At 40.2% G+C, this 27,875-nt stretch overlaps 1 protein-coding gene across 1 annotated transcript in view; it reads right to left on the bottom strand.

Moving 5' to 3' along the window:
• Window positions 1-25,700, bottom strand: part of TANC1 (tetratricopeptide repeat, ankyrin repeat and coiled-coil containing 1) — a 38,866-nt gene extending 13,166 nt beyond the window's left edge. Inside the window, exons 1-15 of the mRNA XM_010001069.1 lie at window positions 25,601-25,700; window positions 22,062-22,163; window positions 18,619-18,740; window positions 17,482-17,671; window positions 12,387-12,644; window positions 9,673-9,798; window positions 8,026-8,307; window positions 7,150-7,301; window positions 5,677-5,908; window positions 4,290-4,456; window positions 3,207-3,814; window positions 2,439-2,547; window positions 2,105-2,227; window positions 1,293-1,529; window positions 614-799 (exon numbers count right to left, since the gene is read on the bottom strand). Coding sequence (XP_009999371.1) covers window positions 614-799; window positions 1,293-1,529; window positions 2,105-2,227; window positions 2,439-2,547; window positions 3,207-3,814; window positions 4,290-4,456; window positions 5,677-5,908; window positions 7,150-7,301; window positions 8,026-8,307; window positions 9,673-9,798; window positions 12,387-12,644; window positions 17,482-17,671; window positions 18,619-18,740; window positions 22,062-22,163; window positions 25,601-25,700 — 2,994 coding nt within the window. The remainder of the gene's footprint in view (window positions 1-613; window positions 800-1,292; window positions 1,530-2,104; window positions 2,228-2,438; window positions 2,548-3,206; window positions 3,815-4,289; window positions 4,457-5,676; window positions 5,909-7,149; window positions 7,302-8,025; window positions 8,308-9,672; window positions 9,799-12,386; window positions 12,645-17,481; window positions 17,672-18,618; window positions 18,741-22,061; window positions 22,164-25,600) is intronic.
• Window positions 25,701-27,875: the final 2,175 nt, after the last annotated feature.

Raw genomic sequence — 27,875 nt, 5'->3', positions numbered from 1 at the left:
CTTACGAGTTTGTTTTCTACCAAGGTAAAGATTTGTCTTCCCAATGAAAGGAAGTCATACTTGTATTACCTAAACATCCAAAGCATTTTGTGTATTTCTAATGTTTCCTTTTAGTGTTCCCTTTGCTAAATAATACTGTAATGCTGGCAAACACTTCTGTAACAGACATGCACACAGCCCCCAGTTTCTGTCTGCAGTGACACTGAGCTGAGGTGAGCTGAAGTGTACAACCTGACATGTGCATCAGGTTAGAAAAGTTCTGTATGTGCAATATACAATTCGTTACACTAGGAAAAAAAATTCAGCCTAAAGTAGAAACATACAAGGGTGGATCACTGATACAGAGTATCATCATTACCACTACAGATTCAGAACAATTTCCAAGAACAAAGAGGAAAAAGTAAATGGAAAATTAAAATAAACAAATCCTAAAGCAAACATTATTGGATAATTAACTAGAGCATTGAAAACAGGTACTAGGAATGCATACTACTTTAAATATCAAGAGTTTTAAAAGTTCTGCTTTCCATACCTCTTAAAAATTGGTGCAAGCACTGTTGTACAATCTTGATGAATTCAAACAGATTTAGAAATACTTGCACTCTCAACCTACCTGACAGTGTCCCATGCTGGAAGCTGCTGTTAGGGCTTGTTGCAGTGCCTGGCTTTTACTTATTGAATTTAGTTCTTGGGAAGGAGTCACCCAAACAGCGTTGAGCAAGTATTCAAGGATATCACAATGGCCTCTCAGGGCACTATGGACTAAAGCACACTGGCCTTTCTTGTCTAAGCAGTCAGCCTGCATAGGGAAAAAATGGTCAGAGCTGAGAAATCTAGTGAAAGACCATAGAAAACTAATCCTGGAAACCATCTGCAAGTACAAGAAGGTGATGGAGAGTAGTCAGCATGGGTTTATCAAGGGGAGGTCACACTTAACCAACCTGACAACCTTCTGCAATGAGGTGACTGGCTTGGTAGATGGGGGAGAGCTGTGGATGAGGTCTACCTCAACTTTAGTGAGGCTTCTGAGACTGTCTGCCATAGGCTGTGATGGCACAGCTGATGAAGGACAGGTTACAGAACAGTGATGTGGACCCAAAACTGTCTGCATGGATGGGCCAGAGGGCTGTGATCAGTAGCACACAGGAAATGCTTCACGGAAGTCTGTGTAAGTGTTCTGGACTCCCCCATTGCCCCATGTGTTAATTATACACTTATTTAATCAACAATTGCTTTTTTAGATCTTCACATGATTTTCTGGCTGCAAATGTGATCTGTGTGCACCACCTTACCTTTGCACCTCTTCTACACAGCAATGAAACTATGTTCATGTGCCCTGCAGCAGCTGCATAACTAAGTGCTGTCATCCCATTCTCTGAAGTTCCATCAACAGCAGCTCCAAATTCTAGGAGAAGAGTGACCACTTCTTCATGTCCAAGGTGTGACTGCACACACAGCACTGGAGCATTATTTAGTACTTCAGTCCTATAATTCACATTTGCTCCTGCCAAGATCAGCAGCCGACTCACCTAGAATTTCATTTAAACAAAACAATTTTTTCCTCAGATTTGTCTGACTTCATTAAGACTCTGACATCCTGGTTTAAGTACTCATATGTTACTCCCTAATTTTGATGCAGGTTTTATTGGCAGACATTGACTTTAGCACATACATAGCAATATTAAAGTTTAAAAGAATCTGCTACCAAACAGATTAATAAAAAGCAATCTCAAAAAATTGTCAGAATATCTGTGTGTGTGTGTGTGCGCGAACGTACATGCAATTCCCTTGATACTTCCCCATACAAGAAAACATGTCACAAGTCTGCTCAGTCAATCAGGTGGTACTGCTGATCCATGAAAATGCATCCACACTGATCTATGCTAGAGCATGGCTTCATCAGAATCAGGGAGAAACCCTTCTTTCCATCAAAACTACCATGGAAAACTGAATTAGACTTTAACAACAGTTTTAAAAAGTACACAAAGACTTGCTAAAAAGTAGTCCAGTTACTTTCTTCTAAAGGGTTACATTAATTTCAACATTTATCAACAGTTACAGCAGCAGTCAAGCACTAGCTGTACCTGAATGCTTATCTCCTTACCTTCACATTGGGTGTGTAGATGTTTCTCAGAGAAGCCAGGGCTGCAGACAGTCCATCTGTGCTGTAACCAACCCACAAGGCTTGAAGATGACTGGAAGAAATTCCAGTCCTTTTACTGAGACCCTACCAGAAATGAAACAACAGGAAATCTCTTCAGGATCATCAACACTGTGATATATTTACGTCTCATGAGCACAAAGTGACAAATCTGTTCCTTAGCACTACTGAATATTTTGCATAAGCTTCTAGCAAATTGTTAAAGCAACTCAGAGGAAAATCTCAAAGATGCAGTCCTATAAATAGGTCATAAAACCTACAAAGCTGTAAGCTTTACCTTAAAAATGTGAGCTTTAAGTATATGGTGGCCAAGTTCCATGGTTTGTTGGCGGTTTAACTTTCCCTCTTGTCGAGAAAACATGAAAGCCAGTAGAGCATGTCCATTCCTAGTAGAAATGATTGAGAAGTGCCTTTATACCTGTCCTTTCAGTAAATGTCCTGACACACCTGCACGCCTGTCACAATAGCTTGTCAGACTGCTGAAACATTCCATTTCATCTAAACAAGATTATTTGCATAACAAAACAATGCCAAGAGGAAAAAGGCACATTTCCAAGCTGAAACACACTCTTAATGCTTCTCAACTGTCACCCCACGAGAGGCCCATGGCACAGCCAAGGCAGCTTTGGGCACCAGCTTGCAAACTGCTCCTCTTGTTATTTCATCCCTCAATCAGAAACTGCAGATAAAACTCGGATAAAACTCTGAGTCAGAAACTCAGATAAAACCCCATCTTTTTGGAAATAGATCTGAATCCTTTTGAAACTTGGAATAAAATGTGTATTTAGCAACACAGCACTCTCATTTCCCCATGAAGGCAGCAAAGTCAAATACAAATCTGCAAATTCTATGAAGTCAATTACACATTGTAACCTCTGGTACCTCTGTTCAAGTTTATCTCTAAACGTACTGAAGTTTTCATTTTGGAAAAAATCAGGCATGCTTGTGTCTTAACATTACTGTTTCCTCTCACCAATGACTGCAACCAATTACATAAACCATAATTGCTGTTATTTGAACATGATTTACTCCAGGTTCCACTCACCTTGGCTCACATAAGAAGTCAGTATTCTCACCCTCTGCTCTCCAAACAAGCCATTCCCTGAAGGAGGGGTGGCAGAACATCCGTGTTTTGTCACGTCTTTTTATCAGAAAACATGAAAGGGCTTCCATCCTTTGGCTGAAGTCTTCCCATTGTTGTTCACCATTTATTTGGCCTGCATTAATAGCTTGGAAAATCTGGTCATCTGTCATGGGATGTAGGGATGCCAGTGCCACATTTAATATAGGCAGGGCTCTCTCGAAAGCAGAGTTTGTCATGAACTTCATATTGCACTGAAGTAAGTACAGTTCTGACAGGGACACTGGAACAACCTTGTAGCTTGCACTTTTGATTACTAAGTGACCTTTTTGGAAAAGATCCAGAGTGAGTTTCAAATAGAGGTAAGATCCCAGGCTTCTCATGATCAGGTGGTTACTCACTTTCCCAATAATAGCTGCATCAGCTTTTCCATTTAGAGATATGTTGTTTATAATTTCCTGGCTGTCATTTATTCTGTACTGGATATAAGCATTCAAGTCATCATGAATGTCTTTGTTGTCTGGAAAATGGTCCAGGGATATTGCAAAAAAGGGCAGTGAACGTACTACTTCCTGTGGGAAGAAGAGGGAAAAAAACAAAGAAAAAACACATTGGCATTACAGTATTCCAGCACTGAAAACTCAGTATCTTTGCTATATTTTTCTTCTGTAATGAGTATCAGACAAATTAAAAAGACATTCAGTATCTCTGTGATGGCTTTGCAAATGCTGTCCCCTGCCATCGGTTTTCATAGGAATGTCTCAAATATTTTACTGACCAAGCTCAGCAAGGCAACTGAAGAGAATGAGCTACAGAAATTATCACTTCAAAACCACAGGAACAGAAAACAGTAACCAGAACTGGACCTTAGGATGGGCCAGGGGAAGTGGGGGAGGTAGCAGAAATTATCTATATTAAGCCACATGTAATAAATATCACAAACTACAAGAGAGAAAAGAATCTCCTTATCCTTACATCTTCCAGTAACAATGAACCAGAAAAGTACAGTCTTTGAGGATAAAAAAAGAATTTAGAAGGTGTTTTTACCTGGAGGTTAGTTCTTATAGTCACAATGAGCTTCAGCCAGGGAGGAAACTTACAGATTATGCTTGTGATAAATGAAGAAATCGTGTCACCATAATCAGGTTTATGAAATTCAGCATCATTTAAACCATCTATCAAAATTATGTAGTCCTCCTCAGGAATCTTCTGCTCTGAAATATGAAAATAAAAAGGAAAGGATGAATACAAATTCTCCTATTAAGTGATAAATTTTTATCCCCAAATTTTGAACATCAAGAAAAAAAGGTATCTTTATGTATAATAATACACCTTATGGCATTTAAGCATTATTTAGGAGATTAAAAATAACACTAGAAGACATAAACCAATATTGCCATAAAATGACAAAAACTGGAAGCAATCACTTACCATAGTGTTTTTTACTGCACTATTATTATGGATCTATTTCACTACTGATTTAAATAGTTAAGAGATTAAACATAGCTGTTACCTCAAGACATGCACAGACACAGGAAGAAGGCATATGTGGTTGTTAAGAAATTAGATAACACTGCTTTTAATTATTAGCTATTTCCTTAAAACTTACCCTTTATTGGACTTACCAAACAGAAAAAAAATCAGTTTACCATTTGCAAAAATCATAAACAGTTGGTTTACACTTTCAGTTCTGGGGAGAAAAGGTTACTCTGCCAACAGCCTGAGAAGCTAGCAATGCTTGTTTTGAGCACTTGCTAAGGATGGAAACCCCAGGGAAACATAAGACCTGTCGATGGCTTTCACAAGCATCTGACTGCCTGTCAACAAAATCCAAGACCTTTTTCCACAAGAATGGCACACATTCTGTTCACACACAGGGCATCTTCTCCCCCATCTTGCCATGTATCAAGTACCTGCTCAGACTGGCATGCACTCTGAGTATCTCTTTGCAAGGAGGAGCTTGCTAGGGTTTTTTTTTAATATGAAAATCATGTTGTTACATGCTTTTCCTTGAAAACTGCCATATCAGTTTTAAAAGCAAGCAAAAAAATCCTCTGCTTTGCAGGTGTTTAGGCACAGAAAATTACAAAACAAAAAAGTGTAACAAAACTCAAAATAATCTGAAAATAAAACCCTTAGATGCAAATGTACCAGCTCTAACTTCAAGGTACAAAGTTACCTCTGAGGTTTCTGGCAAACAAATAAATATAACGTTTCCATCTTTAATAAGCTTCATATAATTTAATTTTAAAACATACAACAACTGTCCAAAACCTACCTATTATTGTTTCAAACAACCACCACAATTAAGGAATCCCTCTCTGCAGGAGTGTTGTGCTTGATTTCTTTTTAGAGCATTAAAATACATATTCTTAGATTTTTTCTTTTTACGAAGTTTAGATCCAGTTTACAAATCACTTCCTGCTTAACCTACCTTTCCTGAGATTTGAAAGTGGTTCCAACACACCCCTTTTAAAAGCTGCAGCAGGATCCTGCACACAAGATCTCAGGCTGAGCATGCTCTGTAGGTGAGGCTCCTTCACCAGGAGGTCTCTGTAGGCGGCCAGCGCAGGCGAGCGGCACAGCAACGCCGCGACACTGTGCACGAACTCCGGGACCAGACACGTGTATGTGTTGTCAGCTTGACAGTAGTGATAAGCAACCACCTGGAGAATTGAAAAACAATTGGAAAAAATGTTACCCCTTCAATATTTGAGTTAGTTACTCATTAGTCCTATTGTGATATAAGTGCTACCGAATTTCTCTCTCAACTAGAATACACTTTTCAGCGTCAGTGCAACTACCCAGCTCTGCAACTGGTCTCAGACCATCGGTGTCAAGAGACAGGGAAATGGATTCTGACCTTGTAGGGCATGAAAGGAGGAAAAGAAATCCAAGTGTCAGATTCTGGCAGGGAAGCATGTAATTTGAGTAGAAGGTAAGTAGTACAAGAAGAATAACTCGAGGCTCTGACAAAATCAACTACCAGCTGTATTTTAACAGCACCGTGTCACACGCTGCAACAACCTGAGGACTGACTCTGACCACCATCATCAGGCAAAAAGAAATGGTAGCTAGCAAAGACACCCCCAATACAGCAAACAGGAAGAGGACAGATGGCTTTGTTCTGATTATTGTGAGGGTGTATATTACTTAAAAATAAAATACAGCATAGGACATTTTTGTAACACATATGTTATAACATAGGTATTTTTCTTTAAAAAATATCAATCCACAAGAAAAGCATGGTGTTTGTGCAATTAAAAAGTCTGCACTTCAGTGGCTTCCATAACATTGTTTCCAAATAATACACTCACCTGAGACTGCAACAATACCCTCATGTTTTCCTCACAACTATTTGCATGAAGTATGTAATTCAGACATTAATTATTTTTACTACTTAGGAAAAAAAAATAATAACACTTATCATAATAATCTAATAAAAAAATAACTTTTAATTGCCTACTTCAGCCTCTCAAAGTATGTAAAACAGACTACACACAGACCCAACCTGTGTCACAGAATACAGATGGATTCTCTCAGACAAAACATCTTTTTATTTTTCCCCCCAGAATTTTGCTTTTGGAAGGTACACTGAGCATATACCTGCAGAAAACACACGACTCCTTTTGCAAGTAAATGATCCCAACCTCCCATATGCACATAAAACAGGTGTGGAATTTTTAACATAACTCTTTCTAAGACAAGCAGAATTCAAGTAACAACTGGAAAGATAGCCAAGGCAGATAGCTGGTTTCACCAATCATGAAAGGCACACACTTTGTACATATCCAAGATCACTGCCTGTTCTCCCACCACTGACTACTGGTACAGCCAGCAAAGCAAACTCTCTCCAGGTTAGAGGTTTTCTAACATACTGAAAGTCTAGTAACAAGTGAAAATTCACCTTTGAAGCAAGGCGTCTCACAGAATCACCTGTTAGATTTTGGTATTCTGGAGCATCAGGACAACTGAGAGTCTTCATTGTATTGGTGCCACTTGTTTGAGGAGCAGAAGGGGATAACTGACTTAAGGGAATCTCCTGACCAGAGTCACCACCTATTTTTAAAAGACAACAAATACAAAAGTTTGCTGATAGCAATTGATTTATAGGAAAACATCATGCAATATCTTTACTGCTCGAGTAAAAACTAAAACTGAACAATAGAGTTACAAGAAGCCTACAACTAGTCCAATAAAAGTAGGCACAAATTTAGAAATTTACAATTTTAAAGCAATTCAACAGACTTTTAGATCAAAACTACACAATTATGGAAAGAAAAACCATGCTGATGTGAAGAGTTCCTTATGAAAATTATATATTGGTCAGGTGACAGAAACCTGCAGATCCCAGAAGGAGAATGGGTTTCTCCATAGCTTTACTCCTGCCTCTACTGAAATTCCGTGGACAATGCATGGTACTGAAAAGCATGAGGTACACGGTGGGAAATGAACATGGCACTTCCCTCTTCCTAAACTAATGGGAGAACAAGCTACCACAGTCCCACTGCCAGGAGAGCTTAGGGTACACACTGCCTTACAGAAGGAAGAGATTCTACATTCTGCCCCATTTTACTGTCTCCTTTGCTGGGCTGAGCCCATGCTATGTTCTGTGGAAGGTGTTTGTCACAGCACACTATTTTAACAGTTTCCTCTCCTCACTGGAGGCAACAGGCATTTCCTGAGGGGCTGACGATGCCCAGCTACCTTCAGCAGAAAAATCAAACATTAGACTCTCTTATCAGAACAATAACCCAAACAATTACACAGAAAAGAAACATACTTTTGGGGGATGAATTAGGGCTATTTGAAGCTATTTGCCTCATGCGACTCCCATGGCAGCTCAGTGCCACCAGCCGTGAAATAATTGCAGTCTTCCCAAATCCCACGTTTCCTGTGATGACTGCTCCCCTGTTCTCTGCTGGATCAGTGTTCTTCAGTTTTTCTTCAATGGCTTGAAACAGCCATTCTCTTCCCACAAACACCGAGTCTGTTGTTATACTTGGCACTTCAAACAACAGTGGCTTCAGTAAGATGTCTTGAGGCTTATAGGGGATGAAACGAGCTGAAGAGGTGGCAGGGAAAAAAGTTTATTAGAAGAAACTCCACATACAATAGAACAGCACTGTTTTCAGCAGATCATTCCATTCAGTGACCTTGTTAACAGCATTCACAATCAGACTTCTCAAAGCTTTCATCATGAAAACAACAGATCGATTTGCTCAGTTCAGTTCACCTCCATAGTTCCTATGTAAATGAAATTCTAGAGGAGAGAAGCTGCAACTATAATTTGAGGTTTGTTTTTTTTACAATTGAACTTCAGTTAATAAGTTGTAGAATCCAAAAGTTTTCTAAAAAAGCATTAATAATTCTGCAAAGGGGGAAGTGCCAAACATTTTTCAATTTAGAGAGAACTACACTGCTGAGTATCTCAATGTCAGGTCTTTAGATCCAGAAAGACATTTACAGAGAAACAGAAAAAAGTACATAGACTAAATAAGTGTTTGGGCTTTCTAAAAATATTTTTAAAGTAATGTAAAAAACTACTGCTACCCTGTTTTTCTGTGCTTTTTAAGCCACAACAACAGAAATTACACAGCACAGCCAGAAGTGCAGTCATGTTTAGGGTTAGGGTTAGTTTATGCATTATTATGTATTATTAGTTTATGTATTTTGCAAAATATCTAACAAGACTTAAAGAAAAAGGACTAATTTGTGTTTGGTTACATAAAATACATTAACATTTACAGAAATAATAATGTTCACTAATACAACTCTCTGAGGATTCATTGACCTAATATAATGTTACACAAATGCTGCTTCAGCATTAATCGACACACACAAATGAAAGAGAAGAGCACTGCATCTATATAGAAACTCAAGACCAGTTTTATAAGGAATTTGCTTGGTTTTTCCCCTGCTTTTAATTGCTATTGGTTGGTATTGGCTATAGCCTTTGTGCAGTGAGTGACAGAGTGAACTCTGCCATCACAATGTTGTTAAGTTGCACTTCTACATCATCGTATTTCAATAAAACCACTTTTCCTCATAGCTTTGACAGTAGTTCTTAATGTGGTCTGCATCACCCACTTGTGACACTAGTAAGTTAACAGAGCCTGCAGACAGTTCTGTTCCTGAACACTGGTGTCACACACCTTCAGTCTGCAGACTGGCATGACCAACCCTGCCATGCACAGTTAGACAACATTCTGATTTATTAGGAGCCCATACGTTTAAGTTCTAAACCGCAGCCTGATGCAGGATGAAGTGTAAGGAAGGGTCTTATTCTCAGACATATTGAGTGCTCTGTCAGGAGCACTCCAAACTATCACTGCGGGGTGGGAGAGTGTCCGAAGCTCACAGAACATCCCTGTTCCCAGAGGAGTGAATAGCTGCAGGGCTGTGCCCAGGCTGGTGCACACAGACTGACCTTTACCATCCGGCTGTGCTCTCCCACCAGCAGTGCCGTGCCAGGGCAGGCGGATTGAGGTGCGCAAAGGAGCGTTTCTGTGTCCATCCAAGTAGCTCAGATCTTCCAGTTTGGTTGAACTTGTTGCTAGAGGGTTAAAGGATTGAAGCTTATTATTCTCTCAGCATAAGCAGCAAAGAACATTATTATTTTAGTTCTTTCCTCAACAAGTACTTACAGATGTTCTGTTTTTCTAGATAACAGGAAGTGGTTCAAGTAGTTAATGTTACAACAATTAAAAATGCTCAAGATTTAGTCTCATTTTTCCCCTTTCAGATGGCCCTCACATCTGCCTTAACCTCCCCATGTGGTAAACAGCTCTCATGTTAGTACAGTCTCCCTTTTTATTACGAGAACAACCCTATCGGAGTGCTCAGAAGAGCAAGGAACAAGGCCAGGTATTAGCTGTGAATACATAGTCTGTGAGGAAACACTTATATTATTTTTGTATTGAATGCTACAGAATTTTGTATAACATTTTAAATTGTATTCAATTTTTAAACTACAGTGATAGCTATACAAAAGATGACCTGAAAATCCATAGAAGATACTTATCAAGTTATACCAGGGACACATATATTTTCACCAGAAAGAAACCAAATTTATATTCTCATTTTTAAAAATAAGTTTTGAAGTTTATAACAAATAAATTCCATCTGTTGGAAGGACAACACAGCAGGTCATAAGCTACTCAGATTTCTGCAGTGGAATGACAACAACTTCCTGACATAGGCAGCTGAGAAGCCAAAAAGAAAAGATGCTCTGCTGGACCTAATACAAAGAACAACTCCTCATAGATGTGACAGCTGAGGGCAGTCTTGGCTGCAGTGATGGTGGAGCTCAGGATCCTGATATGAGAGATCAGAGCAAAAAGGAGCACAACATCAGGTTTCAGGAGCACAGACTTTAACCTCTTCAGAGTTCTGCTAGGAAGAATCCCATGGTGTATAGTGCTGGAGACATGAGGGATCCAAAAAAGCTCAAGGATAACCTCCTGCAGCTCAAGAAGGGGCCATCCTGACAGGCAGGATATTTGCATAAAGCAAATATGGCAGGAGGCCTGCATGGATAAGCAAGGAGCTGTTAACTGAACAAAAGCTGGATGGGGCTTTGAGCAACCTGGTTTACGACAAGATGCCCCTGCCCACGGCAGGGGGGTTGGATCTAGGTGATCTTTAAAGGTCCCTTTCCAACCTAGACCATCCCATGATGATACTACAAGATGATGACTGGCTTGGTGAATGGAGGAGAGCTGTGGATGTTATCTACCTCAACTTCAGTGAGGCTTCTGACACTGTCTGCCATAACATTGCCAGGGCCAGACTGTCAGACCTCAGTGCATCCTCCTGACAAGGCAGCCAACAGTGCCAGGCTCATCAGCAAGAGCTGCCAGCAAGTTCAGGTAGGCAGTCCTGCTCCTCTGCTCAGACTGCAGAGACCACCTCGAGGCACTGTGTCCATTCTGGACTGACCAGTATGGGAAAGATACAGGCTTACTGAGCAGTAACTGAGTTTCATCTCTTCCTAGGGTGAAGCTGGGAAGTCAAAACTACAGGTCCAAGCTGTAAGATGTGAACAGGGTTTGCAGTGGCATATTCAGAGTCAAAGGCATTCAGTACTGAGGTAGCACAAGTCCAGCCTGAAAATTAAAGTCTAGTCCAAATTCACAGCAATTTACAGAAATCCTGAATGCAATGGATGAAGACTAAAGCATGGAATGAAAAGAATGTAAAGACTAGAAAAAGAGCCAGAGACAAAAAAAGCCAAGGCTCCTGTGGATGCCACTTTAAAAACATGATAGGGTGGGTAGAATTCCTTTCCATCCAACTGGGAAGGAGGTCTAGGGTTTAAACTGAGATTGTTCAGCTCTGAACAGAGATGGCTACAGCAGCAGCTTCCTGTCAGTCTGTACCCAACAGGAGGCCATGATCAGACCCTTCCTGGAGGGACACCACAAAGAGGATGAAAGGCAAGGAACACAGGGTGGAACATGGGAAATTCTCACTAAATTTAAAGGGAAAAAAACCACTGAGGATACCCACGCAAGCACACATGCTCCTGAACACTATCAGAACATTCTTCTTGCAGAGTTCTATTTATGCAAGTGAATTGCCCTTTACTGTCAATTTGATGGGCTCTACTAATAGATTTCAAGTCAAAGTGCTTTGCCAGATTTGTCTATTTCACAACACACAGAAATGTAAGGGTAAGGCCACAGATGTATCAGTCACAACTGAACAGACTCACATTTTCTGAACAAATTGTTCAACTACAAGGCAGAATTTCACACAGTTCTTAAAAAAAAAAATAAAAATGTTACTTGTTCTATGGATATCAAAGTATTACTTTGATCTTAATCAGATTTACAGACCTAGCTAATGGGAGCACACAAACCAGCAAAAATTTCAAGGATTAGTTCACACAAGACAAAGTCCTAGAATGACTGATGGACTTCTGAAGTGTTCCAGAAGTCCTGACTCAACCATACCTACTAAAAAGCAGGATAAAATCCCTCTCCATGACAATTTTAAACAATTCAAGCAATGCTCATCTATTCAGTTTAGGATCTATGCTTTTATCTTTCTGTCCTATAAAAATACTTTTATACTAACAACATAACTTGAAGAGAAATGCCCTATGATTAAGAACATCATTTTTCTACCTCAGGACTTTACCTGCAACAGAGTTTGGACGAGGCATTATTAAAGAGCCAGAACTTTGAGCATAAGGAACAGGGCCCTCTCCTCTTGGTACTTCTTTTGGCAAGTTCTCAGCAGATCCCACGGCTTCCTCTTCTGCAACTGGTGAACAATTATCTGTTCTTCGCTCATGACTAATCCCTTGATGTTTTCCAGCTCTGAGACTGCCATCCTTGCTCCATTCCAAACTGGATCCACTACGATCATCATTTTCTGATGAACTTGTTATAGTTGCTGAGAAAGAGAGGAAAAAACCCAACTAAAGTACACATCAGAGGGAGATGGCACACTCGTGTTAATACGTGTTATTATCTTCATACTCAAATGGCATTTTTGGCCAGCAGATATTAGACTATTTATTCACTGGACATTTTGTTAAATTCAAGGAATATTATTTATCTAAAAGAGACACAAAACACAGCTTCTCAGATTGGCAAAAACACCTGAGAAAGGAAGGAAAATGTTCTGAAGAATCCAGATGTATCTTTAGATCAACATAGTTCAGGCTTAGTGGGAAAAAAAGACAACAAATCAATAAAAAATCCACAACCATCAAAACATTATGACTTCATATGAAGAATCTACTGCTTCACTAAAACACACCTCTACTTCTTTTAAAAATTAAAATTCTGTAACGTATCTTGCAAATTTTCAAACCATTCTGTAAACATGGTGACAACGGAAGCTCTGTAAGAAGTAAAAATAGCATCTAGGTCAAGAAAAAAAATTAAAGCATCTTTTTGATAATTCACATTATTTAAGACTAGTATTTTACAAAAAGAATTCAAAATTCAATTATTTGGAAAAACTTGCACAGCTGCCCCAAAGTTGGAAGGCTTTTCACAAGCATACCTGTGACCAAACATCTTGCATTTTATGAAGCATAAATTATAAATATTCAATGTTGTTTATAGATCTAGGTCTCCTAAAATAGAAAACTGAGCTACAGTTGGATGGCAATGACCCTGCAATCGCATACCTGGCAAACCGATTCTGCTAGAAAACTTCCAGCAGCTGAGCCATCCAGCACTCCTTTCTGAAGTACTGTGCTGGTTTGGTTTGGTGGGGGTTTTGGCAGCAGGAGAGGGGCCCCAGGGGTGGCTCCTATAAGAAGCTGAAAACCTCCCCCAGCTCCAAACCAGGCTAAGGTTGAGCCACTAGTGAGACAATGGATGTGCTTCTGCAATTAACAGATGAAAGAACTGATCTAAGACCTGAGCAGAGAGAAGAGCTGGAGAGGTGAAAATAAGAAGTGCTTTTTTGCTCTGAACATTTCAGATGTTGCAAAACAAGCAAAAGAGAGCCAGGCAGATGCTCTGCTACAAGACAGAGCCCACATGGGTGTCTGAGATGCTGCACTAGGGAACAGCAGCCTTGCACTGCTGTAGTGACTCACTCCATGAATGCTGAGACAAACTAACTGCATTAGCTCCAGTGATACAAATACTCCAGATTGCTGGCTGAAGGCTAGAGGGCACCTTTAGTTCCTCAAGATTGTAGTTAATCAGGGCCTCCTGCAATAACTGAAGGCATGAAGAATTTATAGTCCTGAAGACCAACTGGAGTAACATTTGGTAACACTATGCTAATGTGCTCACATAAAAACACTTTGCAAATATATACTGGGTTTTGTATGTTTCACAGTGAAATTGGTCTGTTTCATTTAAAATATTTTCATTACATAGACTAAATCCTCACAAAACAACTGAACAACATTTATTAAAGCTTAACACACTCAATGCATTTTTAATGCTTGAAACACCCAAAGGAAAATACAACATTGGATGAGAGGGCATAAGGATTTAAAATATTTTTTAAAAGCCAGTTCAAATAATAGTATCTATGTGAAATATGGGTCTCCCCCAGGATAAACAGGCCTCACAATCACCCGAAATTTAACATCTGATGCTTAAAACTCAAGAGCTCATATTCTAAGAAATCAAGAATACTACATACATCGTAGAGGAAACAGAAGAAAAATCCTTTCAGTCATTCCATTGCCTTTGCACACAGTTTAGATTGTTCTTCTGTATGACAAGTTAATTTCATTCTTACAGTCATGCAAAAAAAAAGTCTTTCCTCCTGAAGTATGAAATATTTAAAACGATGATTCTTCCTGGTGTGAAGTGTAGCATCAGGAAACCTTGCTACTCAAGATTTCCATACTGAAACAGTGGCAAACATCCAGAAAAGCTCATGTTTTGGCCAGTAGCCCAGTCTTTTCTCCTACTTAGCTCATTGCTGAAGATTAAAACCTGCCTCCACTACTATGTCAAACTCACTAGACGCAGAGAAGAATTCAACTACAGCAGTAAAACCTTAGAAAACTAGAAGAAAGCTGAAGAAAAAAAAGAGGGAAAGGGATAAAAGATAAATTTCCCAGAGTTTGCTGGCCCAGAAAACACAGTGGGAGTAGAAATACAGTGGAAGCCCACATAAGTAGCATGAAAATGCAAGCTATTCCCTGGTTGGATGAACTCTGTCAAAGACATTAGAAAACATGTACTTGCTAAACATAATTTAAAATGCAGATCTATTATTAATAACACATTTGAATGCACAGACATGTTTGCATTTAAAAAACAGAAACAAGAATTGATCAGAGGTGCCTTGTCTTTCCTGTCCTAGTTTCTGGCCTCTGTGGATGTAAGGGGTGCTGCCATGGGCTTGCCAAGGGGGTGTTCAGACTCAAGGAATTCCAGACACGAATGACAGCAGGCACAGCAAAACTGCAGGAGACAATTTTCATACAGTCCCATGATCATGACCCATACACACTCGAAGGAAGAGGATTTCTCAGTATACAAATAGGAAAAGAAGACCAGGGGGAATGCAAGCCCACTGCTGAATGAGGTGGGCACCCTAGTGGTGGAAGACACAGAGAAGGCAGTCACTGGTGCCTTCTTTCCTTCAGTCTTCACTGCTAAAGCTACTCCTGGTGAATCCCAGACCCTGGAGGCAAGAGGAAAGGTCTGGAGAGAGGAAGACTTTCCCTCAGTAGAGGACGACTGGGTTAGAGACCACTTGGCCAAACTGGATGTCCAGAAGTTCATGGACCCTTCTGAGGAAAAGCTGAGAGAGATTGGATTTTTTTGCCTGGAGCTAAAAAATTTAGAATGTCATTTAGAAGAATAAAAGAAGAATTGAGAATGCTCTGGTTAGAAATTACACTTGGGCTGACCTGGCCACAGAATTAATTGAATTTGGATGTAAATACGGAATAACATAATCTGATTGTTCCAAAAAGGCCACCTCTTTTAAGATGTCCTGCAAACAACAAAGAGCTTTCTTATGCTGACGTGGCTGCCACGCCAGGATCCTTCCCAGCATGATGGGAATCATGGGGTGACTTGACAGTCGTGGGCAGAAGTAAACACAACAAAATGCCATTTAGAACATGGACATACTAACAGAACATATCAGGCTTGAAAACCATGGGTAGTAGGTTCATAACAGTATCCGCATTTGTCCACTTGAGAGAAGGAAATAGCTCTCACTCAAGAACAGGCTTTAAAAGTTAAAGAACAGAGCTCTAGCCTATTGTCCTGCCTTTCTGGAAGAAAAGAAGGAACACATTCCACTTCAAAACCAGCAGCTGCTTCTATACTTTTGAATGCATTATATGTTACTGACACTTTCCAAGACTTCATCAAGTATCTTGTAAGATTCTGTGACATTAAACTGGGCATACAAAACATGCAGGCATCACTCCTCCAGGCTGCAGTGCTGCACAGGAGAGTTCAGCAAGGCCCCAAGTACGAGACTAACTGAGAAACAAGATCCCTCTTTGCCTTCTGCACCACGTACCAGAGAACAGTTTAGTGTATCGGTAATGCCAGTTTTTACATACACATTGGTGCCACCTCATCAATATAAACAAAAGTTGCATGCAAACCAGTGTGCAGTCCTTAAATATTTTTGCAAAGCCCATTAAGCTTTTCAGCAAGTCAACATACACATTGGGTTAGATCTCCACACAACTAATTCCAAGCCAGCATGACTTCTCTGTTTATAAAAGACAAACACCACAGAGAAGCCTTAACACAGGCCTCAGATTTTTAAGAAATATGCCTAAGCAGCAGTGCCTAACAGTGAGTGTACACTTCACTTGCAGAGCTAAGAAAAGCTTCAGCAGGGGCAGTGATGAAGGTGGAGGTGTCTGTGTAATCACGTCCTCCTGCCTGCGAGGCCTGTTTTGACAGCCCAACTCTCATAGACCCTTGTGTCAATCAGAGAACTGATTTAAATGACTATTTAGAAAATGTATAACCCCTATGACACATCTTAAACAAGGAAATGGCTACAGTATATTGACAGATAAATATTTTTGCAACAAGAGGTGTTACTGCTTCTTCTAGTCATACACTACATTGACACCAATATAACTGTACAACCATTTAAGCCTGTTTCTTTAGATCTGAACAGACTTACTGAAATATTCAGCTAGTTGGAAAAAGGAGCTATGAAACAACTGGGGCTGTGATGGTAGCTGCATCTCTCAAGACAATGGGCTCCCCACCGGAGATGCATGCATGGCCTCAGTTCAGACATCTATTCAGCAGAGGATCCCACCATTTCCACCTCTTCCATGATGCCCTATTTTAGCTTCATCTTAGTGTCAAAAACCCAAAAGTTTGCCCTGTTTTTAACAGTTAGATTTAGGTTATTCTCCTGAGAAGTAGCACCAATCGCTTTTTCCTTGGCTGGAAATCAAATCAGCTTCAAGCTATGCTGCGTTTCACCACTACAAAATGCATTGTGGAAATGCAACAGAAAAGGGAAAAGGTAGAAGAAAATAAGAAACAGAGCTCAACAGAGGAAATTAATTATCTTAAAGGAAAGCATGGAGAAATCAGAGCTGCATCACAAAAACAAAAGGAGAGAAATGCACACCTAACTAGAGCAACTGTTGAAGCCTACAAACACAATTTCAATTTTTCAAGTAGAGAGGACTTGAAACAGGACCCACAGACAGCATAAAATAGAACACAATGACATGAAACTGCTATTCAGACTTGTACTATTAAGAGAAGATTAATTTCTATTAATTGCATCACAAATTAAAGCTTACCTATAATTCCACTGTCCTTGCTCTCCAGGGTGGAGCTAGGGCTGCTGATGGTTCCACAGGGGCTGCCTTTGTGAGCTGCTGCCCTGCCCACGCCACTATTGAGAGTGGAGCAGGGACTGTCGGTGCTGGGTGATGTGGTGCTGCTTGTCAGGGTGGAACATGGACTCACTCCTTGACTGGCCACTGCACACTGCAGGGAGAAGAAAAGCTAACGGTCACTGCACTGGAGGCAGCACTGAAAACTCGGAACATCCAAGTGAAGCAGAGTAATAACAAAGCAAAGAGCCTTTTCTGCAAGCAAAAACTTCAAGGAGCAGAAGATTTATCTGGATTGCGAACCATAATGATGTGTTTTCAGATTACTCTTAAAATGTGACTTCTGAAGAAAAAAAGGGAGTTTCACACTTCAGTGAAAGAGTTGCAGTGAGGCATATTTCTTCTATTAAACATTTTACTGGATACCCCTCCCCTCCAGCATTTATTCTTTGGGTTAAAACCACCAGAACTGCAGTCTTATTCACATTTCACTATCAGTGAAACCTAAACTGATGAACTTAGATTTATGAGGCCTGGGACTGAAAACCCAGAGAGAGGAAAGGGAAGAGAGAAAGTGGCAGCTACAGTAGTTTCGGTTAGCAGATGAATTTCTAATGGATAGTTGCTGTTTGCTTCTCCCCAGTTCCTCTACCCTAAATGACAGAAAGATGATCAAGTGGAAGTGAACTTCTCAGGAAAAAACAAACATGTACGCCCCAAAAGCAAGTTACTATTGTAATAAACCACTGACATTTTCCATTCTCATAAATCACTAAGAATGGAAGGAAAAAAAGTTCCTCCTAAATACTAAAATAAGGCTCAGTGAACCCTAGAAGCTATTCACAGTCACAGTAGATTAGATTAAACTTCCAGAAATTATGAGGACTCTGTTCTTTCTGGTTTTTTTTAGAATGCAAGATGAACACACCATTTCAAACAAACACTTATTATAATTAATTTACAATTCTAAAGCCATATGTCTATTAAAATGGATTTTTTTCTAGTACGTATCAAGTAGTTGCAACAAGCAAATAGGGGAAATAACATTAGTTCTCTCAGAAATAGGATGAATGTAAAGTATATGATTTTCCATTATCCTACCATGACTTCATTTTTCTCTTCCATATGAGCAGAAGTTGGGATCCCTTCTCCCAGTAAAAAACCCAATCTTGTCATCAGTTCTTGTGCTGCAGGAGAACAGCTCGAGTCTTTACCAGGCTTTGCTTTGGAGTGGGGGGAAAAAAGTTGGTGAAGATTAGAGTCCTGTGTTTGGAGACCATCACAAGAGGAACAAAATTACAAACACCAGCTCTTCTGTCGGCAATACACCTAACAGAGAAGCTACTGCCATTTAAACTCTGTCCATTAGGCTTTAAAACACTAGTGGGTCTTGGATCTTCTGCATATCTGCACACATCTAGGGCAGTAAAGAAACCTAACCTGCCAGTCAAAACAGAAGTAGTTAAGTGCAACCAGGTCGTCACTGGACTGTTGAGTGATGGGATTGTTCTCCCAACAGAAACATCAAACTCAACACTACCCAAGCTCAGTGGCAGACTGAAATTCTGCACCACTAATTCTTTATGAAGTATTCTGCAGTGTTAAAAACACTAAAAGTAGAGGTTAATAATACAGATGTTTTGTAATCTCATCGCTAACTCTACAACTGATATCTTTTTATTGTGCTTGCTATGCAAAGGATGTGACACCAGTTCTAAATGTCCTAGCTTTTCTGGTTGAAAAAATATTTAATTTTATCAGTACAGTACTTTAAAATATCTTGTGGTGTCCAACAGATATAATAAGACAAAGTTAAACATGAGGCAACCTGCAACATAATCAGCTATCAGGGACCTGCTGAGGGAAAACAGCCACAGCTAAATATAAACCAGTACCTTCTGCTGTTTTCTTTCTTTCATGCCAGCAGTTTGGCATCACCTACCAACCTATAATGCTCTTCCTAGCAGAAACATTTATTCAGTACTTATTTCATTTGTCCATTAAATAAAAAGTAATATGTAGGCCTCCAGCAGAGGCAGTCAACTAATCAAGGAGCATCATCTAACAACTACTCTGAGAACCAGCTCACAGCAGAATTCTCAGCTACAGAAATTCTGTAGCTGCCACCTGACTCTGCAAGGAGGGAAAAACTGCTGCTTCCCAACCAGTGCTGTCTGGGCAGGCACTGAGCTTCTGGATGTCATCCCCACGCAGCTGGGAGACAGCAGGGACATCCCCACAGCTCTATCAGTTTAAAATGTGGAGACTTCATGCAGCAAGCTACATACACAGGCTTACTGGCGAAGTTTAAAAGAGGACAGACAAGGCTCTTGGCTGCAAATCTGCCTTCTGCATCACCAACAGGCAGAGAGGGGGAGCCTGAACTGCCCCTTTTCCTTTGGTCTTTCCTTCATGACTTTGCTGAGCCAAGAGAGTGTCAGGGCAGGGTTTACTCTTCCTGAAGAGCACGGTATCTAACCACATCAGACACTGCTGACATTCAGTGGTATTTGCAAGAAAGAGCACATTTTGCCCCCAGTTCTCCAGTAAGCATTACTGGGGAAGGGTCTGGAGAACAAGTCATACGAGGAGCAGCTGAGGGAGCTGGGGATGTTTAGTCTGAAGAAGAGGGGGCTGAGGGCAGACCTCGTTGCCCTCTACAACTACCTGAAAGGAGGCTGTGGTGAGGTGGGTGTTGGGCTCTTCTCCCAAGCAAGTAACAACAGAGGAAATGGCCTGAAGTTACCCCAGGGGAGTTCAGATGGGATAGCAGGAAGAATTTCTACACTGGAGGAGTGGTCGGGCACTGGAACAGCTGCCCAGGGAAGTGGTGGAGGCACCATCCCTGCAGGTGTTCAAGAAACATGTAGATGTGGCTTCTTCTTCAGTGCATGTTCTAGTGGCTGAGGTTGTGGGGTTTTTGTGAGTGTTTTTTGGTGGGGTGTGTTTTTGGTTATTTTTGGTTTGTGTTGATGGTTGGACTTGGTGATCCCAGAGGTCCTTTCCCACCATGACGATCTATGATACCTGTGATAGCCAGGGTTTGCAAACACAAGTAGTTTACTATTTAATCATCCCATATTTCATTCCAGCTCTATGCCTGCTCAAAAGCACATATTTCTTAACTCTGTGAACAGCTTAAGGTTTTGCTCTGTAAAACTGAATTGTCTGGTTCTCCCTTGATCCCAAAATTAGTAAGTTTCTGAAATGGTGCCTTTTTGACAGTAGATAGCAGAAGTTTTGGTATCTCAGAATACTTTGCAAATGGACAGGTCTTAGAATATTTTACAAAGACAATAAATTTTCTCTGTAAAATTGTAATTTTGAGGATTATAATTAATCTTTAAAATTACAATCCTGGAAATTACAGACTTTGTGGAATCAACGTCTTCATTCTTCTATCAAATTTACAAAACCCTGTTATCATTGTACTTAACTTCAAATCTTTGACAACTCTGAGTAAATGTTAGGCATAATATCAAATTCAGAGACAAAAGCAACAGTCTAATAAAAGCCAAGAATCTAGGGTGTCCAACCCAGCAACAACTGTTTAATCCTTAAACACCAGAGTTTGACCTTCAGCAGTTTCCCTGTCTGGGAGTACAACTCTGTGAAGAGGAGGATCCTCATGAGATGGTCACCTTCAGACTAGGGAGGGGAGGACTACACGCTCTCCCAGTCAGACATAAAACTTTAATGCCAGCACCAAGATGGCTGTGAAGATGGAGACACAACTATAACATATAAAATAAGGCATGCAGAAGAAGATGGTGAAAACAGTTACAATTATTTCTGTTTTCTCTAGTATCAAACATAAGGGACTTAAAAAATAATAAAATGTCAGCTTTTAAAACTGTATTTTCCTTTAAAATTGAAGCAAAAGGAAAACAAAAAACCTGTTCAGCTGGAACCTCATTAGTTACATGAAATTACTTTAATGAGGTCACTTAAGCTGACATATTAATCTCAAAAACAATGCACAGGAAAGCATTACAGTGTGTATAGTCATATACCAACATATGGGTCATTTTGCTTTGACCATGACATACCCTGTCAAAGCCACAGTCTGTTATGCACTAGTCAAATTTAATGAACATGAAACTTTCCAAGAATACTCATTAACTCCAGGGAGGTAGCTTTTCCCAGCTTTGCCAACACAGGAGTCTACTGTTACTGCCTTCTTATTTAGCAAGCTTTTACAAAATGTCTTAAAATGAAGCATTGTACCCAGTGCAGAGCTACACACTTGGAACCAATTTACATTAAAAACAAGCTCAGAAAAATTCTAGTTGGCCTTTGGCATGTGTAGCAACCAACACCACTCACACACCACTTTGTCTGCAGTACATGCACAGCTCCAAGACCTGAGAGTTACCAAGATCACATAAGTGTAACAGAGACCATCTCTTGAGCACAAACATGACAAATCTGCAAAACATTCTTACAAAGAAAGAGTCAGATTTCCTCACTGTGCAGGCTGCTTGTATCATTCTGCCTGAAATGAACAGCTGTTCTACCCACAGAGTATCACTGAGCAGACTTACCATTCTGGCTGGGTTCTCTTTCCTCTGATCCCTTTCTCAGCGGCAGAGCTGCCTCACCTGGCACCCGAGGACTTTCCACATACTTGGGCTTCCTGACCAGACCTGCAATGGGAAAGAGCTGAGTGTATCCTAATTTTTTCCAGATGGAATGAAAGTTCCTTATGTGCAGTGTCTGTCCTCCACGATAAAGAAAAAAAAACAACCACCAGAGGATTTATTTCTTACATGCACAGCTGCTACCATAAAGATCAGCAAGCTGCTGCACTTCCACTCCTGTGAGAAACAAACACTCTCCCTGGGCTTTTAGGAATGCACAGCCTGTGGAAAACAAAACCCATGTGCTTGCTCTGACAAACCTGAAGAGGCTTCCTGTGTATGTAAAGTGGCTGACTTTTTAATCTTCCAGCTCAGGCAACTTTCAATAGGCCTCCTTGGTTTAGAGCTTTTATTTTCCATTATAACAGGAAGACAATTTTGTTATCTGCATGTTTGAAGCTAGGAAAAAAGAGTACAGGCAGACAGCCTGCAACATCAACACACTAAATAATTCAAACCCAAGAAGCTTTATATTACACTGCACTTTCTCCAAATACTGACACAGGCCCTGATCGTAAGGAATGGTGAAAAAAAAAACAAAAAACAACAACAACAACAACCAAAAGAAAACATTAGTGGCTACTAGTGTTTCTGGTTTCATGAAACAGCAGCATTCCCACTTCATGTACAGACTAAGTTCAGCTTCAGTACCAAGAACTGTGTGTTCACACACACTTTGCAAAAATTAAACTGATTCAGTCTACTATCACTTTTACCTTCATGCTCTGCTTTCAGGCTGTTTATGATCCTGTTCTCCTCTAAATACGTATTAGAAACAGCCAGAAGAAACGTGAATCACACAGCTCATCTAGCAGAAGGGGAACGATGCTGCCCTCCGAAGGTTTGCCAGAAAACATACACATAGGTACTACTGATGAACAAACATCTGCTTATGCTATGAACAGGGCTTGCCGGCTGTTCTGAGTACGTAGTGTGTAAACTGCACACTGCAAACACCTCCTGCCTTCCCTCCTCCTCTCCTCATTGCCTGTATGTAACTCGGGACTGCGCTTCAGGTTCCAGCTGTCCCTACTTTTCTGGTCTGCAATCTCCCTCACTAACAGTAAACGGCAACCAGAAAGCCCTGGAGAGAGACTGCTGGACTGATGCTAACTGCACCACCTTGCCCTTGATAAGGTGGGTTTCTTGTCTTCAACTGGGGTCTTCAAATAACATCCTTCTTCCTTCATCCTTGTTTCAAAATTTAAGGGCACGTCCAAGTTCTCTAAGACATCCAAGAGTTCATTTTAAAAAACACAGTATATTTAGGCTATCTTGCAGCCATAGAAAGTGTCCCATCCTTCTTTCTGGCAGCAGCCTCAGGTGCTACATTAAAAAATACACCAATTTCTTGCTCATTTTCATGAGTACTCTAAGGCTCATGACACCTTTCAAAGACAAGTTGCAACACTCTCCATTTTGGCCCCAGTAGCACAAGGCCAGACCACACTGCGACTGACCAGACAGCACATGGCCTGCTAAATCACAGGCCTTACAGACCTCACATGAGGCGTCATACGCCTCCCCGGGGGGCTCACACACCTCACCGGGGCCTAAAAGACCTCCCCAGGGCCTCACACACCTCACACGCCTCCCCAGGGCCCTCACACACCTCCCCAGGGCCTCACACGCCTCACACACATCCCCAGGGCCTCCCACACCTCACACACATCCCCAGGGCCTCACACACCTCACACACATCCCCAGCAGCCTCACAGACCTCACACACCTCCCATGAGCCTCACACACCTCACACTTCTCCCCAGGGCCTCCCACACCTCCCATGAGCCTCACACACCTCCCCAGGGCCTCACAGACCCCACTACAGTATCTCTAACTAGAGACTATGAGACCATTACGTTTTTTAAACTAAAAGACACAGCTTGGTTACCAACTATCACCAGAGGGTGCTCTTTCAACACTACTGCTTAAAAAAAATGAGGGGCACTAGCCCTGGTGAAAGCTGCTAAAAATACATTCCTTTGAAACAAAATCACATTCCTTAAGAAGACAGTAGTCCAAGTCAGTCATTTATAAGCATAAGTATAATTAGATTTATCTAATTAGATGTATGGAAGTTGAGCAACAAAAAGCAAAGATTCAAAAAGAACCAGAAAATGTAGCAGTCGTTTAAAACTGATCAGAATGGAAATACCTTCAGGATGTATTTTTAACACACGCAGTTTAAGCTGTGACATAGACCCCATATTGAATTTTCCTCCTCACAAACTAATGTGAGGTGACTTACAGTGCTTGCAGATCTGATACACAACGTGACAATAACTAAGAGAAATCATGGTAAGTTTATTTTCATGCACCAATTTAGAACAGGACAAAAGAATTAATCCATGGATGAAAAAGGAGCCATTTATGTGTGAACTGTGTCTGCACCATGGAAGTCCTGTCAGGTCTGACAAAAGGGTCATCTGGGACTATTTTAACAGCAGCAAACAGCAGAGAAGAATCTAAGTTAAGGAAAACACACTCCCCTGGTATACTTTTCTGGACTTCTGTTAAGTGGCTTTTTGAAATTTTTCTGTGAACTGACAAAAACAAGCCAGAGCTATTTAAAACCAAGTGAGATTATTATTGCTTAATTCTGAAAGGAAAAGATAAATCTTGATAGCCACTTTACACCAAGAATACCTGTTACAAACTGTGTGTATGCCACTATCTTGTGGCAACTCTTTGAGCCACATTTTTTCTTTATGTAAAATGGGCTGTTAACCAAGACATTTCTCAGTGCTGACAAAACACTACTTTTGACACTCTCTGTTGCTAGATCTTATTAACTTTACAACAAAGAACCTCAAGACTGCTGAGTGTCGCCACAAGTCATGGGTATATGGACCATTTCACTTGACACTCAAGCTTTGACCCTACTGAGCCCAAGTGATGGTAGCGTGTTGGAATGATTTATATGTACAGAATGCTGATAAAAAGGGGACCAGATAGAGTACCTTATTTAGCAAGGCTCACACATAAGAATGCAGCCATTACTAAGGACACAACCACTGAAAATCAACTAATTGTCACAACTTCAGTGGCACTTTATCTATTAATACACTTACGTAAGTAGATACTAGTAAAAAAAATGAACAGGAAAAGCCACAAACAACATTCACTCTTACACAGCCAGTAACGCATAAACAAACAGAGGTTTCTGCAACTGTGTTCTACCTGACACACCAACCATAAATAACCAGTTTTAAGCACACTCGGACATTCTGCAATACCAACAGAGTAATTATTTGCCATATTAAATAAGATATTCTACCTACTCAACAACCTCTTCTCCCTGGGAACATGCAAAAAGCCTTCACTCATCTTGCTCTTACTGCAAAAGATGAACATAATTCTACTTTGTCACTTTATATGAAGTGTATTAAATACTGAGGTAAAGCACTATGAAGATTTTAGTTGCTAATCAGTTTCGTTTTTACCTGGAGACTTTTTGTTTGCTCTTGACTGCACCAAACAGGACTGGCGTGGCAGCAGAGGTGAGGATGGCAGCGACATTGAGACTCCTTTAGCCAAGTTCATTCTGTAATTGTCCCCAGAGCCTGGCTGGGTGCCAATGGGAAAATCTGCATTGTGGCCAGATGTTGCTACGACCTGAAAGGCATTCTCTGGGCAGGAGTCACCTGCTAAAAATAAAATGTTGTCATCCATTTTGTGATATGCCAACATAAAAAGCACAGAGTTTTATTGAAATACAAGCATTTACCACAGGAAAAAAAAAACAAACAAACATTTCCCTGCAAGCATTCAGCATGACTCATCTTATGTGCACCCCCCACTGCAGAATCCAGGTAACCACTAGAAAAAGATCAACATATAATTGAGATTTTATTTTAGTGTAGTAGAGACAGGAAGAAAGACCCCACTTTCAACAAAGTAAGTACTTTTCAGATTTCATTCTTAGAGGCAAAACCCAGCTTCCTATGAAGATAAAAGTATTTTTACAGCTGAAAAGGTATTTTAGGATCACTCTGAAAATATTGTTTAGGGAACTAGTTAAAGGAGGAATTTAGTTGTGTACTCTCAATTAAAAGGTAGCTCACTAAAGGGTTTACTTACAGGCAGGCAGGCTAAGCTTTATTCTTGTTTTAAAACAGGGAGGTCCAGTATGTGCAATTTGACAGCAACAGTGATTTCTTTATGTAAGGAAAACTCAAGCTATTGGTTCACAGCACACTAGTGGTACAACAAAACAGTGAAGTACACTCAGCACAGAGAAATGTCTGGGTGGTTGAAGGAAATGCAATTTTAGCTGAATCAAAAATGTTTCAAACCAATAGAAAAATACAGTGCTCAGAGAAATTATCCAAAGACAGCAGAAATACATGTTGAAGGGTCCAGGTTTTTTCTCTTCAGATGACACAGTGCTGAAAAACTACCCACAGCTTTTTTTAATTCCCAAATTAGGGTATTGCTCAATAATTTACATTAACTACTCTTGAAACTGAATTGGTAGGACCAAAGATAAAAAATAGCTAAACAAAATTGATGTAAGAACATTTTTTAGACAAGTCCATGAGCAACACATGGCATGGTTAAAATACTGAAACCCAAGGCACAAGTAGAAGAAAAGACAAACAAAGGAGAAGGAATATCTCTTCAAATGTGAGTTCCTCATGCCAAGTTTATTTTCTTACAGTAAGGACACACTTCAGATAAATGTGGCTCTCTCTACAAGGTCTCCATTTCTTGTTCATTCTGTTGTCATTCAACTGCTGCCTTCAGTCTCTCACAGCTGTTCTCCTACCACATTCCACTACAGACAGCCTTCACTGCATACAATGAACTTCCACCCTGTGTCAGAAAGAAAACAACAAACCTAACCCTTGAGAAAAGTAAAAGTACTTGTCTCAGTTTGACTCTTGCTCTCTTTTTTTCAGAAGTATGCTGAGAAGATAAGAAAACCAAACATGCCTGGATGTTAATGTCTAATTCCCTAATTCTATTTTCCAAAGCTGCATGTATTTAAAAGATTATTTGGGCTTTTTTCCTAGCCATACTTTTTTCCTCACAACCACCTAAGCCTCTGAATCTATCCTGTATATTTCATTCACCCTAATCCTGCATTTTCTATTTTGTATAAATTGGGCTGATGGCCAAACCTAGACCTTTCAATCATCTTAAAGCAAAATACCCCTAAGATACTTGGATCTACACATATGACAAAGAAGACCCAGATTTAAGAAGCTTGTGGGATCTACAAGGAAATGCTTCATGCTTTCCACACAACAACCCAGTACTCGGGAAACAGTATTAGAAAAATTCATGAGTAATAGCTGTTAAAATACAATTTGTTATGATGCCCCAATATAACCAGATGCCACACTGATGCACACAGAAGGCCCAAATTATTTGATATTAACTTAAAAGGTTAATAACTTCAAGTATTTTAGCTACCAGAACAACACTTTAAATATGCATTACAATTCTTGTTATCTACCCAATGTAAAACAAGACAATCATCAGTTCTGGAACAGGAGGAAGATGACCTCTCAGCAATTTTTTAATGATGTCAAGCTAAAACATAAGGAAAGATTCTGTGGAATCCTGCCTTCTTGTTTTCAAAACCTCAGAGTTGTACATTTTCCACTACCACATAGCTTCTGGACAAAAAGTTTCATAAGCATCAATCAACACCACGGCTCTTATTCAGTGGTCAAAGTTACCATGGAAACAACTTAATAGCTTTAAAAACCA

Source organism: Chaetura pelagica, unplaced genomic scaffold, assembly GCF_000747805.2.
Source record: "Chaetura pelagica isolate M959 unplaced genomic scaffold, ChaPel_1.0 scaffold26, whole genome shotgun sequence".
In the NCBI taxonomy this organism is placed as follows: Eukaryota; Metazoa; Chordata; class Aves; order Apodiformes; family Apodidae; genus Chaetura; species Chaetura pelagica.
Note: the sequence above shows the minus strand (reverse complement) of the source record. Positions and strands in the feature narration are given on the sequence as shown.